An 18,743-nucleotide genomic window follows, 5' to 3' on the forward strand; every position below is an offset into this window, starting at 1 on the left:
AACTACACCTATTTGATGTTATACAAAATTACTAAAAACCTAGGAACTGGAAATTAAGGATAAAATCCCTGACTGCTTTGGATAAGTAGAGAGATGTTGTTACTCTTAAAAGAAGACTTCTTAATTTTATTTTCCCCAAGAAATATATTCAGAACATACTAAAAGGGTAAAAACCATAGTAGTATCTCCTCCTTGAAAAATGAATGAGAAATTCATAGAAAAGAGAAATTATGAAATAAACAGACATTCTTTCTAATAATTTTCGCCCTTAGGGGCACCTGTGGTTCAGTGGGTTAAACCTTTGTCTTTGTTTCAGGTCATGATCCCAGGGTACTGGGATGGAGCCCCACATCAGGCTCTCCGCTCAGCAGGAAGCCTCCTTTCCCCTCTCTCTCGGCCTGCCTCTCTCACACTCTCTCTCTCATGAGCTCTCTGTCAAATAAATAAATAAAACTTTAAAAATAAAAGGATTTTCACCCTCAGTGGTATATTATATACTAATAACAGAAAAAAAGTGGGGAGAAAATGAAAACTAAAATCTAGCTAACCTGACAATAAAACAGGGCATTCAAGTTCAAATAATATTTTAGAATAAAGTAGCTCTTGTACCTAAAAACTGAACCAAAAGTACTAATTCAATTAAAAACATAGTTTCATCAACTGGAAAAGAGTTATCTGCAATATGTAATAGAAAGTACATGTCTTTTGCATAATTTTTGTCATAGAAACGTAAGTTTATATACACTTGAAAGAAAATTGACACTCAAGTCATCACCAAGGAACCCCATAAAGATTGCTTAAGATACCTTGTGGTATTATTCAGCCATCAAAAAGAATGAAATCTTGCCATCTGCAAGGACATCGACCAAGCTAAATAGTATTATTCTAAGTGAAATAAGTCAGTCAGAGAAAGACAAATACCGTATTTCACTCATAAGTGGGACTTTTTAAAGATTTTATTTGAGAGCAGAAAGAGAGAGATCATGAGTGGAGGGAGGGGTAGAGGGAAAGGGAGAAGCAGATGCCCTGCTGAGAAGGGATCCCAATGCTGGGCTACATCTCGGGAATCCAGGATCATGACCTGAGCCGAAGGCAGCCACTTAACTGACTGAACCACCCAGGCACCTCTATCTGAGGAATTTAAGAAACAAATGAACATGGGGGCGGGGGTGGAGAGGCAAACCAAAAAACACTCTAACTATAGAGAACAAATCAATAGTTACTGAGGAGGTGAGACTGATGGGAGGAGGTGTTAAACAGGTGATGGGGATTAAGGAGAGCTCTTGCAATGTGTACCTGGTGTTGTATTTAAGTGATGAATCCCTAAATTCTCCACTTGAAACTAGTATTACACTGTATGTTAATTTACTTGAATTTAAGTAAAAACTTCAGGGTGGGGGGTGAAACGTACCAAACCATTCCTCAAATAACATATTATTACAAACTGAGGATGGCAACATTGTGAGACTACCCAGAGGGTTCTACCTAGGGGAAGTAAAGTGTGGGAACCTGGGTGAAATCTTTAAAAAAGGGAAAACAGACGAGATTTTTAAATTTGAACACAGTTTATCTGTGTTTGTTCTGATCAACGGATCATTCTTATGGAATGTCCACATTGTCCACTTGATCTGACTTTGCTGCCTGATGAAAACATAGACCATGATAAGCCAGGACAATATTTTGGTGTCCTATATGAGTTGGTCTGAGTTTGGAGCATGTGGTTAATTGCATCGTGCCCTTCCGTAGCTGCCCACACTAATTGGGTTGGGCAATAATAGCAAACTTGACACAAACAATCTTGAAAACCTGTTTGCATGGTTTCAGCGTCTTCTCTTAGACTCCCACAACTACCAAAAGAAAATGCTGGGGCTAGCCTGATGAAAGAAGGTTAAGACATGTCATCCCAGCCATCCTGGACTAGCTCACAACCCACCCCCTCCCAGCCCCCAACTCAGCTGACCTGACAGCTGACTATAGAAACATGAGTAAATCTAGCCAAGATCAGCAGAATCACCCAACTGACTTGCAAATCCATACAAATAATAAAGGACAATTGTTAAGCCACCTACATTTTAGGGTGTTATGCAGCAATCATGCTGACAGAGTGGTTAGGCTAGCCCATTACTGAGATTGGTCTCTCTGCCTCTGGCATAACCTGGATGGGTTAGCGTTGACCACAATAGGGAGTGGAAAATGGAAGTTAAGACTGAGGAGAACTAAAAGTTATGGTTTCTTTACAAACTCACAAAAATAAAGATACTCTTTGAACTGGATCAAAGCCCTATAAGCTATAAATTCAGCCTATTTACCTTAAACTTACAATCTTTAAAATGTTTGAGGTGATACTGTTCATTCTTCCATAGATAACAAGTGTCCACATGATGCTTCCACATTCAGCATCTTTTTTGTGCCCATCCCAAAGCCCTCTGTCAAATTATATTACTTTAATTAATAACAATTTTAACGACCTTCCTTTATGCTTGGGTGGCGCAGTCCATTGAGCATCCGACTCTAGATATGGGCTCAGGTCATGATCTCAGGGTTGTGAAATGGACCCCACATTGGGCTTCACAGTTTAAAATTCTCTGCCTGCATGCCACACTCTTTAAAAATACGGTGTGGTGCATAAACAATGAATTCTGGAACACTGAAATTGAAAAAAAAAAAAAATAGGGCTTGTGATCAGCTAAAAAAGAAAAAAACCTTAAAAAAACCCAAAACCTTCCTAACTTCTCTTTAGAAACATATAGACTCAAAACATCTGAGTGTCCAAACCAATTGTACCACATTATTTCTCCCTAAAGCAATTACAATGTAATTAACAAGCATATGCAGACTGTTTTCTTCAGTTGGCAAAGTAGGCATCGTTCACACATGTGAAAAGCTAACAGCTGCAAATAGAAAAAGATTAGCCTATTATTACAGGAGCCCTAAGACCTGGAGGAGGAAAGTTTAATGGCCTGACATAGCAGATGAACTTTTCTTCCATTCAAGAATGGACAGTATTGGGGCGTCTGGGGTGGCTCAGTGGTTTAAGCCTCTGCCTTCAGCTCAGGTCATGATCTCAGGGTCCTGGGATCAAGCCCCACATCGGGCTCTCTGCTCGGCAGGGAGCCTGCTTCCCCCTCTGTCTCTGCCTGCCTTCTGCCAACTTGTGATCTCTATCAAATAAATAAATAAATAAATAAATAAATAAATAAATAAATAACTTTAAGGAAAAAAAAAAAAAAGAATGGACGGTATTAACGTGAGCCATTACTGCCTGTTATTTTCTCACATTCTTTCTCAACACTCTCCCTGGCTTTCAAATAGCTCTGGTTGCTTGGATAAAAGTGATCCAAGCTCTATTGCACATTCTACACCGAAAGAACCTTTTGAAAATCTTGCTACTAAGGAGTAGTCCATGGGCCAGGAGCATCACAGACCCCATCCAGGCCTGCTGAATCGGAATCTGCATTTTCAATGAAATTCTCAGGTGGTCATTTTCACTTACTTCATTTTTTTTTTAAGATTTTATTTATTTATTTGACAGATCACAAGTAGGCAGAGAGGCAGGCAGAGAGAGAGAGAGAGAGAGAGAGAGAGGAGGAAGCAGGCTCCCTGCTGAGCAGAAAGCCTGACGTGGGGCTTGATCCCAAGACCCTGAGATCAAGACCTGAGCCGAAGGCAGAGGCTTTAACCCACTGCGCCAGCCGGTGCCCCTTCATTTCAGCTTTTACTTAGTTCTTACAGTTAGCTGTAACTAGGGGACTACAGCTATGGGATTCTGTTATTCTCAGCAGTTAGGCAGCCAGTCTTAGAAACTACTTCACATAGTATTGCTCCTTCCCATGGTTCATAGTAGCAGGCATAAAGAGGAATGCCCTCTAGCTTTTTGGAGCCTTGACTCACAATTGCAATGAGACTATAAATCCCTTCTTCCTCTTGCATTTTATCAGAACTGACTCCTCTCTTTCACAGCCCTGCTGTATATCGGTTAAGTATCAGTCATACCCCAATAATATTTTACCCCATATTTATATTGTTTTTTCTTTCTACCAGGTAGTACATATCTTGAGAACATGTACCGAATCTCTTATGCAACTTTTCAAAATCTCCAAAGCCAAATATGGTGCCTAATATTGGGACAGGCATTTGATATACCCTCTCCTTTTAATTAATGAATGAAAATAATTAGGTCACTGATTAAGTAGCTGATTCACAAAACTTCAAATACAGGTAAAACTATCTTACCCACTTCTGAAGTTTTACAATTGTAATATATATCTTCACAGCCAAGTCAGTTTGTTCTCCTGTTTTCCACTTCCCCTACAAGGTTGATTCCAAAGACTTTAGTACATCTCATAGAAAAATATTCAGACAAAAAAGTTAACATTTTTTTCATTTGCAATGCATTTTTTTTTTTCTGTTACTAGCTTGTCCTAATCATCCTTGAATCCTTCATGATTCCTGTAGTTTCTGGTACATAACATGCACTCAAATATTTGTTGAATGAGTATGTTATTTTTCAATTACCATGAGTTTGTTAGCATAATACAATTAATAAAGAAAAGCTCCAATTGCAAAACATTTTAATAGGTTGTCAAATATACAGTTATTAGAATTATCTAAATATCACTTATAAAAATCGGTATATCACATTAGATGATTCTATAAAATAAAAACACAAATCACACATTGACAATAACCCCTGCAGTCCAAGTCCAAATACCCCCCATCAATACTACAAATTACAAACACATTTAAAAAAAGACATTGTGTAGACATTTAAACCAAAGTAACTTTGACTACACTAAATACATTCATTCATCAAGTAAAATAAATTTAGCATAGTCACTAATACAATTTTAGGTGCAATTTCACATGCTTTCATAAATCTTCCAGTACAACTCCCTATAGTAAAGTGTCTTTGTGCACACCAATTTCATTTATACGCAGGTGCATTACTATTTGAAACTATTTCACTTCATAATTAAACTTACTAACAGATTGTAAGTGAACACCAGGCCAAAATATAAGCCCATGATGACAAAGTTTAACAATTAAAACTTTTAAAAGTATATTCTAATTTAATCGCACAAATGCTATTTCCTCTTATTAGACACTATCAACATAAGTAACAATTTAAACACCAAAAAACAGAGACTCCAACCTTCCTAAAATATTAACAGGCATTTTAAGTAACAATACAATCACTCTGTAAGTCAAAAATTTCGTATTCATTGCCAAATTTAAAATACCAGTGGTTTGAAGATGAGACTGAGGTCTAAAGTACTTGTATGAAATTGTAAAATACAATTTTAAAAATGTGCAGTAATTTGCTTATGAATATGTAATGGAATGTTTTTCACAGTAATGTTCTGTTAAAACACTACTCTAAATGGACAGCCTAAAAATAAACGTACCTTTACCAGCAAAAAAAGTGAAAAATTAAGGCCTTTTTATCCTATCTATAATTACTACCTGAACTCAAGAGTCAAATAGAGGTTATAATGCTGCAAGTATTATTTTTCACCCAACATATTGTCAGTTGCTTTATCTCAGCTCAATAATCATTACCTTATCTTTACACAAACTCAAATGCTAGTTAGCTCACTATTGACAATGCATATTTTTCTGTAGCTCTCTTTTAATTAAGTCCCCAGACCCACCCCATCCAGACAGAATGCAGACAATGGTTAGGGCTTTGTCTGAACTGCATATTCAGGGCCAAAAATGCTGGGCACATGGTAGACATCCGATATTTTTGAATGAATTAAGGAGAATGGCCTATAGGTAACTCTACTTGTCTTCCCAAAGCATTGATAGACAATTGCTACCTCTTTACATGATCAAATTGACATTTTTTTTTTTTTTAACAAATTGCTGTCTAGGCTATAAAAATATTGCAGGATGTAGTGGAATGATAACTGAGGCTACAATCATATCAAATCAAGGTTAAAGGCACTGAATAAGAAAGATTATTACAAAGCATTGTAAACAATTTTAAGAGCAAATCAAGTTTTTAAGTATCAAATGTCTAACTGTTAAGAGAGTACTAAAATGATGACAGTGTTTTAAAAACAGTAATTTCTCAAATAAAATTGTTTCATACCATTTTCTTTCATCCTGTATTTTCTACAATATTCCAAATCCTAGAAACAAAAGTTTTCAGTTGCATGAAATATGAAAACTACAACTGAAATCTTTGAAAATTAATCACTTTTTCTTAAGTTATATTATCAATATAGAGATATTATAGAGATAATATGAAGAACACTGCCTTAGAAATCATAAAATAGTAAATTATACTGAAAATCAGAAAAAAAGTTCTTATTCAGTTTAACACAATCTAAAGCCCCATAATAGCAAATTGTAGTGTAAAGAGGAATACTAAGTATGATCTTTCTAGACATATAAAACAAAGAATAATGAATACTGAGTTGAAAATACCACAAAGCTCCATGTTAGAGCCACTTAATATACACATTTTCACAATCGTTTCTTGAAAAACTATTTAGATAAAATATTTAGCATTTATCAATTTTTAATTTATCTGAATCTATGCAACTTCTATCCATATTAAAATATTAGTGTAAATACTTTATTATAAAACTATTATACAATTTAAATTTTTATTAGAGAAATGTATTATTATACTATCCACAATCTCTTAAAGTCCTTTTCATGAGTGCATTCCATAAGAAATACACTAAAATCATTATTTATGTTTCCTAGGGGGAAAAAAAACCTATGATAATCCTATTAACCCAAACTATATCCTTATTATGCTTATTTCTTAAACATGTACATGTTTAAATATGGTTGGTGAATAGTGATCATTCTTCCCCACAGTGGTAAATTTCAGCATAATGTTAAATGGCTAAACATAATGTTAAACTGGGCTAGACAGTATAATATTCACATCTAGATTACATAAACAGATACTTCCTCTGTGATATGTAAGATTACTTATAATGTAACATAAAATGGGCATTGGATAATAGTGATAAAAATGTAAACAAACAGAATTAAATGTTAATCCCTTCCCTGAAAAACAAATGATAAAAGCGCTTTTTGTTTTATTAAAACCAAGATTATCTACTGTATCAAGAAGGTAAGACACTGATTTTTCCAAAACTGTATTTCCAAATATGGATAAAGAAAATCTAGAAAGCTGATTCACACTTTATTGAGCTAAAATGTGCAAAAGTCTGGTAATACTTAGATTTATTAAATTTACTGTACATAGACCGATACCATCCCCTACAAAAAAATTTTTGTTAAAAGACTCAAAATTATTAATTAACTGAGCTTATTAAGACTTACTGAACTACTGTCCAAATAAGAACAACAGAAGTCTATACGGTAGGAGAAAAAAGGTAAAATTAAAAATTTGACTATTTATGAGCACTTGAAATTTATCTCCCCCAAAAAGCTATAGCCAATACCCATTTAGGCAGTAAGAAAAATATGAAGTCTCTACGAAAAATACTTATACTAACTCTAAAAAAAAATTTTTTTTTTGCTCTAACAAAATGTATATGAATTTTAAAGTAATTCAGGTTTAATAGATTTACCAAACACAGAATCATAGAGCATTTGGTACTTCCGTCTGTGCTCAGATATTTGCAAAGTATGCTTAGAGATAAAGATAAAATTGTGATACTTTCCTCCACACCAAAAAAAGCTGCTTAGTTTAAAACTTTAATTTGTAATTCTAGGGGGAAAAAGAGGGAAAAGTCCAACAGCCCACAAATCTGAAACATTTTTCAGGAATATGGCAAAACTGTTAACTATTTAGATGTGTTATTAGTAAGTCAAAGTACAATTAATGCTTTCATAAACAGCTAATATATTTGTAAATCCTTTTAGGTGGTAAGTGTGAAATGCAGAAAATACTTAAAAATCTCATTTTTCGGGGCGCCTGGGTGGCTCAGTGGGTTAAGCCGCTGCCTTCAGCTCAGGTCATGATCTCAGGGTCCTAGGATCGAGTCCCGCATCGGGCTCTCTCTCTCTGCCTGCCTCTATGCCTACTTGTGATCTCTCTTTGTCAAATAAATAAATACAATCTTAAAAAAAAAAAAAAATCTCATTTTTCCAGGAAAAATAGCATTCCCCCCACCTATCACAAAATTAAATCATAATTTCTCTCTGGAATAGGGTATAAAACTGTTTAAGAGTGACATAGAAGGATGAATTTAGATATGCACCAATCATAGAGATGCACTAATTTACATAGTACTTTTGATAACACAATACTTGATGGTGTCCTTCATTGCTTTCTAAAATTCTGAGAAGCACTTTTTTGGCAACATATATTTATACTACTGTTGAACTAAATGGGGACTTATAAATACATGAATTTTAAATGAGAAAATTCTCAAGCTACTTAAAGGAGAAATAAGACAAAGCTTCAATAATCTACCTTTTAAAGCTGCATTTAGAGCAAAAGGTATTATACGGTTTACAGCACTTTTCAAATGTAGTAAATATATATTCCAATTTTCACATCAATGAGAGATTTTAAAAGAAAACCATTTTGTTCCTTGCAAATAACTTATTTCTTCTCCTAACCCTGACAAGAATAATTACTGACATTAATTTCAAGATTTTTGTTGTTGTTCTTGTTGTTTAATTATTTTTCTCATGAAGTATAATATATTGAGATACCCATTTTAATGGAAATTAAAAGAGAAAATCTGCTTTTGGAATGCAATAATTCTAAATTGCTTTACTAAGAAGCACCTTTTGATATGCTGGTCTGAACTTTTAACATAAAACCTAAACAGTACTTAATTGTTCTGAAGTAGAATTTTCTCCAGTTTTAATGACTTCATACATAGTAATACCAAGGACATCAACCTGTGCTTTCTAGATTTTTAAAAGTGTTCCATTAATTTAATGAGTTTAGATATGGCTCATTGTCAAGGTTCAGTGGACAGAGAGTTCATGACAAATTGGCTACAGAAAGCTAAATAAACTCTTAATGACTGAATAATGGTTTGCATCTTTGTTCAGCCAGATGTTTAAGCCATGTACCACCACATTCCCTGCTTAAGATTCCTAAGTTTCTTTATTCTTCATAGTTTTCTAATGAGCAAATAATTAGTTTTCCTGAGTAAGATTATAAAAAAGATAACCCTCCTACCAAAAGTATAAAGACAAAATGTAGACTCACAATATAAATTTTTTACATAGCTTTACAAGTACAGAGATATTGACTGCTGCTCTTATGATTGTCCCATCCTTTACAAAGACTGCAGCAAAAGATTCAATTGTCTAAAATACTTTGCAGTACAGTAATTAAATGCTTCAGCCCATAAACATATCCCTCATCTATTGAGTTGCTAGGGAACACATGAGCAAAATCTATCATTCGCACTTCTGCTTCTGAAATCTCTTGGCAACCAGTGGGAAGATGATAGAAAACTTTTTCCAGTTGGGAAAGTACATTTCCATTTAAATGTTCCTGTGACATGCTTTTCCACCCATTGTCTTGCTCTATATTTTCAACTTTCAATGAAGTCTGACTGTGATGCCTTTTTGAACACATTTTTCTGTGACGAGCATACATCTTGGAGAGGCTTTTGCCTACTGAAGCATCTATTTTTCCATTCTCTGTGGAATTTAACACATGAAAGTTATTATTGTACTCTAGTACATCTGTGTCTGACAGTTGCCCTTTGGACAGAAGTTTTTCTACCAAAGTTCTGTCATTCGATTTTGTAGTAGTTGGCCAAGATGAACCTTCATAAACAAACAGTAATGAACTTGCATAAAAATTAAGCTGCTTCTGATTTTCAAACCACTGCAGAATATTCTCAATCTTCTGAATACTGGCAGCAACAGCATCTTTTCTTAAGCAGAATCCATTATGAAAAAACCTGGAGACTCCTATAAACAGGAAAATATTAGGATTGTAATGAAATTATGAACTAGCTGTCACATGGGAAATAAACTCATCTTAAATACAATTCTTCAATTTCTTCCTATCACCCCTTGCAATTAGCTGAACAGGTAAAATTCTAGTCAGACATAGAAACCTGAACCTCAACATAATTTTTAGTGAAGATTCTCTTATTAGAAAATGACACTTCGGTAAAGTAAAACATACTATTTAGATTTAAAAAATTATTATACAAAGACTGGTAGTTTAGTTCTCTCTCTATATATATTCTCTTAAGGAATGTGATTCCAAGATTTGCTTCATTTGCTAGTGTGAGGGATTTATTTTTAATTAGATTACTTGTTTGTTAGAATCACATTCAAGAGCTAATCTAAAACCTAGAGTCAAATCACAACTACTGGTAATGGCAACAATGGCCCATTACCAAAATACCAAATCATAACTATAATAAATTCTTTCTGTTCTTAATAATATTGATTAAATCAGTCTTCACAAAAGTTAAGCTCACTTTGGGGATCAAAGCTACTCCAGGTTGAATATGTTATTCAAAACTGAGACTTTTATGTGTTTTAAACTATCAGATTATTAAGCCTCTTTCACATTGTTTATGCCTATTTTATCATATGTGAAAATTTATGGGTATATATAACTTGATTTCTGCTTTTAAATAGTTTGTTCCTCCACTATGGGTAGAAATTCCTAAAAATGTATACTCACATTAGCCTGCAAAATATTTTAACAAAGAGCCAATCTGAGTATTATCCTGCTATTGGTTATGTAAACCAAGGCAGATACTGTTAAGATCACACTGTGTGTGTTTGTCTTCTATATATAAAATTAAAATTTTTTTTCAAACTACACTACACGTAAGCTCTTTCCCATCTCAGGCAAAGCTAAGAATAAAGTTTTTAATAGAATATTATTTCCAGGAATCTATTAGGGTATCATTGCTTTTGTAATAGCTCGGCTGTAACGATTTTAGAGGCATTTATGTTAACAGGCTTTAAACTACTTCTAATGCCATTTATTTTTACTATGTGGTTCTAGAAGCTTATAATATACAGCTAAATTAGACATGGGAGATTTGGATAAAAATATATTACATACAACAATATACATCTTAAAGTCTCTTATGTAAAAAGCAGTTTTAATACATTATGATTTACACACTAGGATTTGAAAGACAACCTCTAGTTTCAGGACTTGAACTATATGGCTGGTTCACAGATGTTCATTATTTTTTAATGTATAATAAGAAATGAACTAAAATTTAAGAAGGCACTCAAGGATTCATAGTTTTGGTGTATTACAAACTAGGAATTATGAATAACCCAACTGTATAAATTTAAGGGTTTACATTTATTTATTATGGATCAAATCATTATACCATCATTATACCAAAGAACTGAGACCGAAATTATTTTAGAATTATTTTGATAACTGTGCAGTAATAAAAGTATTGAAATAAGTTTTTCAATCCATACCATCTTTTAAAGTTTCTTTTGTTAAGCTTCTTCCATAGTGCTGATTTTGTGTCTCATAGCTGTCAGAATGAACATGGTAAACCTGTGAGAAAAAGCACTGAATATTAAAAACTAATCATCCTTGACCATGTGGGGTTTACCCAAAAATGCAATGATAGTTAAGGTAGGAAGATCTACTCATATTTCATTCTAACAGACTCAAGAAGAAAAAAATTCATATCATATCAATGGATGCTGAAAAGGCATCTAAAAAATTTATATCCTCTATTGATGGAAACTCTTTAAAAGGACTGATAAATATTTCCAATATGAAAGAATTATCAACATCAATCCACCAAAAGTTAGCCTCGAGTTTAAAAAGGAAACAAGGAAACATCTTGTCCTTATTAAATACAAGAAGCTTTTAGAAAAAGTATTCTACCACATTTTTTTTTATCATCTATCTAATATCATTCTGGAATTTCTAGCAAATATAGACAAGAGAAAGGGTATAATAATTTGGAAAGGAGATAAATATATTACTCTTTATAGATAATAGTTGTGTATTGGAAAATCAACTGAAAAGCTAATACAAACAGTTAAGAACTTGAAACGGTTACTGAGTACAAATTGGTACCCAGAAATAACCCTTCATATTTACAAATAACCAGTTAGAAAATAAAATGGAAGACCCTATTTACCAATGCAACAACAAAGAAATAAACTAAATAAGTGTAAGTCTATATAAAGATATCTTTAAAACATTCTTAAGACATACAAATCACCCCCATTGTTCTCAGAATGGAAACTCAGCATCATAAAGGTATGAATCCTACTTAAATTAACAATTTAATTTACTTAAATCAACAACTAAATCAATTTACTACTACTTATTTAAAACCTAAAGTGAGATTATAATAAAAACATTTTTAGCCATAAAAACTAATTCTGAAGTTCATATTTAAAAAAACAATAGGCAGGAGAAATCCAAATAAGAGTAATGAGGGACTAGCCTTGCCATCCTACTAGATATTAAAATATATTTATATTTTCCAGCTTTATTGAGGAACGTATGAGAAATATAATCATAGTGTACGTGATTATTTGCTGCACATACACACTGTTAATGATTACTAAGATCAAGATAATTAACATGTGCATCACCTCACAGTTAACTCATTTTTTGTGCATGTGTGGTGAGAAGGCTTAATTAAGAGCTACTCTCAGCCAATTTCAAGTACACAGTACCGTATTATTAACTAGAGTTACCATGCTGTACAGCAGGTCCTTTAGAACTTACCCTGTAACTGGAAGTCTGTACCCTTTGACATACATCTCCTTATTTCTGCCCCCCCCCCAACCCTTAGGAGCCACCATTCTAATCTGTTTCCATGAAATTGGTTTCTTTCTTTCTTTTTTTTTTGGGGGGGGGGGTGTTCACGTGTAAGTGGTACCACACATCATTTGTCTGTCTTTGGTTTATTTCACTCAGCAAAATGCCCTTCAGGTTCATCCATACTATAGCACAGTAGGATTTCCTTCTTTCTTGTGGCTGAATAATATTCTGTTGTGTGTGTATATATACAAACTACATCTTCCTTATCCATTCATCTGTTTCCGTATCTTAACCATCACTAATAATGCTGCAATAAACATGGGAGTTCAGATATCTCTAAGACACTGATTTCATTAAAACATATCTTTGGAATCAAATACATGAGAAGTCTGTGAGAACAGTATTTTAAATCAATAGAAAAAGATGGATAATTAAGTAATGATAGAGTCTTTAGGTAGTGATCTGGAAAAAAAATTAGTTGTATTTATACCTTATACAAGGATAAAGTCCAAATATATCAAATATCAAAATGCACAAAATGAAATGATAAAAGTATCCCCACAAAGATGGAAGAATAACTGATACTAGGGAACGCATTTCTAAACAGAACTCAGAAATTTCATTCATACACAGTATGTTTTTAAAAATGTTCATAGTGTTTTTGCCAAGCAGAAATCAAAAGACAAATAGACACAGAGAAAAAGTATTTAAAATTATATAATGAACAAAGGGCATGATTACTTTTATGTGAAAAAATGAAAAAAGGATCTCAACAGTTCACATAAATCAGCTCTCAAACACAAGGGGAGCACAGCCCTCCCCCAAATCGTGAAAAATCAAGTGTCCTGGACTTTGCCAAAAGTTTCCCTGGAGCAAAACTGCTCCTGGTTCAAAATTACTGCTCCCTATCAGGGATACTGCCAATATCGACCAAAATTACAAATGCATATAACCCAGCAATTCTCCTATAGGAACTTGTGCCATAAATATGCTTGCATACTGGTGAAATGATGTAGGTCTCTGTTTATTCATTTGTAACATTATTTGTAATAGCAAAAGACTGGAAACAATCAAAGGGAGCTGGTTAAGTCACGGTGTAGTAACAGTGTGCCACTGTGGAGAGATCTTTATTATGATATGTTAAATGGAAAAAAAAAAAAGTAATATACAAAACCATGTTCAAAGTAGGTTTTTTGATAAAAGAACACATATATGTAGTATTTGTATATGTTAAAAATATCTCTGGAAGGATACACTGGGGAGAAAATAATAACATCCTGTATGGAAGGTGACTTCTCACTGTGTATGTTTCTACAATTTTTGGAGTTTGAGGCATACAATAATGTACCTTCTCAAATTTAAAATAAATACATATATTTTAAAGATTTATTTATTTTTGAGAGAGAGAGCATGCACAAGTGGGCGGAGGGGCAGAGAGATAAAATCTCAACCAGACTCCCCACTAAGTGCAGAGCCCCACCTGAGCTGAAACCAAGAGTCACATGTTAAACCAGCTGAGCTATCCAGGTACCCCCTAAATAAATATTTTTAGGAAGTATTAAGAATATATTGATTTGGGGGCACCTCGGTGGCTCAGTGGGTTTAAGCCTCTGCCTCCGGCTCAGATCATGATCCCAGGGTCCTGGGACTGAGCCCCGCATCAGGCTCTCTGCTCAGCAGGGAGCATGCTTCCCTTCCTCTCTCTCTGCCTACTTGTGATCTCTGTCTGTCAAATAAATAAATAAAATCTTAAAAACAAACAAACAAAAAATACACTGATTTGGGAATTGATATATCTTTTAGTCTGTTACAGTTAATTACCATCTATTTCAAATGCTATACTTAACTGAGAAAAGTTCAATTACAATCACTATTTTTTTAAATTTTATTTATTTATTTGACAGAGATCAGAAGTAGGCAGAAAGGCAGGCAGAGAGAGAGGGGGAAGCAGGCTCCCTGCTGAGCAGAGAGCCTGATGCGGGACTCGATCTCAGGACCCTGAGGATCATGACCTGAGCAGAAGGCAGAGGCTTAACCCACTGAGCCACCCAGGCGCCCCTACAATCATGTTCTTAAACACACACACATACTGCCTACTAAAGAAATATAATTTGGGGTGCCTGGGTGGCTCAGCTAGTTAAGTGACTGCCTTTGGCTCAGGTCATGATCCCAGGGTCCTGGGATTGAGCCCGCATCAGGCTCCCTGCTCAGTGGGGAGCCTGCTTCTCCCTCTCCCTCTGCTGCTCTGACTGCTTGCACTTTCTTGTTCTGTCAAGTAAATAAATAAAATCCTTAAAATAAGTGTGTGTGTGTGTGTGTGTGTGTGTGTGTGTGTGTGTGTGTGTGTGTGTAATTTATCTTGAGCAAAGTGTTACTATGAATGGAAGAAGGCACTTTATAAACATCAAAAATTACATTTGGCTACAGGAAATATTATTTTTATAAGAACTGTTAAGTATATCCAAAATGTTTTTTAAAATAACCACTCATGTTCTCTATACACATAAACAGGTTTAAAAGAGGATTCTTGGGGGAAAAAAAAAAAAAGTAAATTAATTAATTAAATAAATAAGAATTTCCAACATGATAGAGGTGTTAGCTAATCTAATGCTAAGGTGGTAATCATATTGCAATATATAAATGTATCAAATCAACATGTTGTATACCTTAAAATTACACAATGTTATATGTCAATTATATTGCAATAAAAAAGGATGAAATTGAGAAAATTAATAATCTGAATAGATCAATGCAAAAAATGAGAATTTTCAAATTTTTAAGTACATAGTTATGTGAACCATAAACTAGAAAATGTACAAAAAAACCCCATGATTTTCAAAATAAAAACTATTCTACTTATTAGAATAAGGGGTGTATTATCTGAGCTAAATTGTATTTCACATATAAGAATTTACATTTCACACACAGACTAAAGTTAAATAGTTTCAGTGGAACTCCTTTATTGATCTTCTCTTTTCCTCTATTTTACAGTTAACACTGGAATGGAAAGAAATAGAGTATCTCCATCTCTATTCTCGATCTCTACTGACTGCCCAGTCTTGGTCAGCAGCAAAGATACTTATAAATCAAAAGTTACACACCAATCTTGAAAACATGTAGAAAAAAAAAAGTTTAATGGAAAGGAAAGCTGGGAGACATGAGTAGGGCAGAATAACAGGCAAACAGGCAAAAGCTGGGGAGTCTGGCTGGCTCTGTCAGTGGGAGCATGTGACTGACCCTTAATCTCACAGTTTAAGCTCTACGTTGGGCGTGGAGCCCACTTAAAAACAAAAACAAAAAACAAGCAAAAGCAAGTTCTAGCCCTTCCTAGATCATATTTCACCATATGAGTTGCTCATTTTGTGTGAACTTAAATCTGGAGCAAACAAATAATATCTTTAGCAAAACACCTTTCCTATTAAGTCAATTCAAGATGTAAGAGGTTACTATTATCATATTATAAAGAAAAAAAAGATAAGAATCTGATCTTTAAATAATGTGCTCAATAAATACCAAAAGAGAAGAATCATTTCTCCAATTAACTAGGAATCAGTGATTAAGAAAAAGTATTTCCCTTCAAAAGTATTTCTTTGTCAAAACTTTAAGTTGTTGCCAAAAATACAGTGGAACATCTGAAAATTAAATCATTTAAAATCTTGAATTCTATGATTTAAAGAAATTTCAGATAAATTTCTATACACTATATTTTAATTACTTTTGGCTAATAAATATAATAAATCCCTATAATTACATCTTGGTTTCAGAATCAATACAAAACTGGAAAATTAAACAAGAATGTATATAATAGTCAATCCATAAGGACACTATTTTAAAAAACCCAGTAAGTCCTAAAGCAGGTTACTTCTCTTAAATCTAACACTTTAAGAAAATATACACCTCACCTACCTATATACATTATGTTTCAGTCACCTTACATAAACTCCTGTCTCACAATACACATTACTTCTCAATTTTTTTACTTTCCCTTGTTGCCAGTTCAAAGGATATCTCTCTTTTCAGAAGTTTGTGTAACACCACTTTACTTTCACGAAAGAACTACATTAGTATCTGTTTTTGCTAACCAAAAGAGGCCAAAGAGGACTTTCATTTCTATAAAGAAAGGCAAAAAGTGAAAATAGTGTTCAGCCTTTGTTTGGAGGTAATTGTTATAGAGGCAACATGAACCCCCAGCAGCAAGAGCAGCACCACCAACTCCTTCACAGGGAACTGCAGTCAGCATTCCAGGATCAGGATGCCATACCTTTGAACTGTGAGTATCTGTGCTTTACTTGATGAATTTTGTGCATCCATTAGCAAGATGGAGCCTAAGGTATCAGAAGAACCTGAGGGGTTATTTCTTGAGTGTGGGAAAACTCAAAACTTTTCCATATAAGTTAACGGTAACTGAGTTTTCACTTGAGGCCATATCAGATCACAAAAAGTTTCATAGGAGCACTCTACTTTCAGAGAGCATGGAAAAATTGTACCATCTTTTCTAAAGTCACTCTATAACGCTCCTTTCTTGACTCCCTTGCTCTTACAGGCTCTACTCTGTTTCTACCTGTTTTGTAACACATATCTCAATAAATCTTGTTATTAAATCAATCAGTCTTTTTTTTTTCAAGTTTATTTTTCATTTTTTAAGTTATCTCTATACCAACATGGGGCTCGAACTCACAATCCTGAAACAAGAGTTATGTGTACCACCAACTGAGCCAGCCAAGCACCTGAAAATTAATTTTTTTTTAAAGCTTTCTTTTTTAAATTAAATTTTAGTTAGTTAACATAGAATGCAATATTGGTTTCTGGAGTAGAATTCAGTGATTCATCACTTATATACAATACCCACTGCTTATCTCATCAAGTGCCCTCCTTTAATACCTATCACCCATCTAGCCCACCCCCCACCTACCTCCCTCCATCAATCCTATTCGTTCACTACCATTAAGAATCTCTTATGGTTTCCCTCTCTCCTTCATTTTGTTTTCCCCTTCACATATGTTCATCTGTGTTCTTTCTTAAATTTCACATGAATGAGATCATATGGTATTTGTCTTTCTCTGACTTACTTTACTTAGCATACTACATCCTAGCTCCAGCCATGTCATTGCAAATGGCAAGATTTCATTTTTCTTCAGTCTTATCATCCACATCATCTTGGGATCAATGAAATATAGTATAATTACTGAAAGTCATTAAAAGTAAATAATACCTAGGGACACTTGGGTGGCTCAGTTGTTAAGTGTCCAACTCTTGATTTTGGTTCAGGTCATGATCTCAGGGTCGTGAGACTGAGCCCTGTGTCAGACTTTGTGCTGGGAGTGGAGCCTGCTTAAGATTCTCTCTCTCTGAAAGGGGAACCCTCCTACACTGTTGGTGGGAATGCAAGCTGGTGCAACTACTCTGGAAAACAGCATGGAGGTTCCTCAAAAAGTTGAAAATAGAGCTACCCTATGATCCAGCAATTGCATTACTGGGTATTTACCCTAAAGATACAAATGTAGTGATCCGAAGGGGCACGTGCACTCGAATGTTTATAGCAGCAATGTCCACAATAGCCAAACTATGGAAAGAACCCAGATGTCCATCAACAGATGAATGGATAAAGAAGATGTGGGGTGTGTGTGTGTGTGTGTGTGTGTGTGTATACATACACATACATACATACACAATGGAATACTATGCAGCCATCAAAAAATGAGCGAAATAAGTCAATTGTAGAACGACAACTATCATATGATCTCCCTGATATGAGGAAGTGGAGATGCAACGTAGGGGGTTTGGGGGGTAGGAAAATAAATGAAACAAGATGGGATTGGGAGAGAGACAAACCATAAGAGACTCTTAATGTCACAAAACAAACTGAGGGTGGCTGGGGGGTGGGGGGCAGGGAGAGGGTGGTGGGGTTATGGACACTGGGGAGGGTATGTGCTATGGTGAGTGCTGTGAAGTGTGTAAACCTGGTGATTCACAGACCTGTACCCCTGGGGTTAATAATACATTATATATTAATTTAAAAAAAAATTCTCTCTCCCCCCTGCTCACACCCACTCTC

General features: G+C 34.5%; 1 protein-coding gene across 4 annotated transcripts in view; it reads right to left on the reverse strand.

Annotated features, from left to right (window-relative positions):
* Positions 1-8,620: 8,620 nt before the first annotated feature.
* The window catches only part of IPMK (inositol polyphosphate multikinase), a 42,471-nt gene continuing 32,348 nt past the window's right edge, over positions 8,621-18,743 (reverse strand). For all 4 annotated transcript variants that reach the window (XM_082719501.1, XM_082719502.1, XM_082719499.1 and 1 more), the window contains exons 5-6: positions 11,374-11,455; positions 8,621-9,876 (exon numbers count right to left, since the gene is read on the reverse strand). In XM_082719501.1, coding sequence (XP_082575627.1) covers positions 9,254-9,876; positions 11,374-11,455 — 705 coding nt within the window. In that variant the 3' untranslated portion in view covers positions 8,621-9,253. The remainder of the gene's footprint in view (positions 9,877-11,373; positions 11,456-18,743) is intronic.

Source organism: Mustela nivalis (assembly GCF_964662115.1).
Source record: "Mustela nivalis genome assembly, chromosome: 2".
NCBI classification, from domain to species: Eukaryota; Metazoa; Chordata; class Mammalia; order Carnivora; family Mustelidae; genus Mustela; species Mustela nivalis.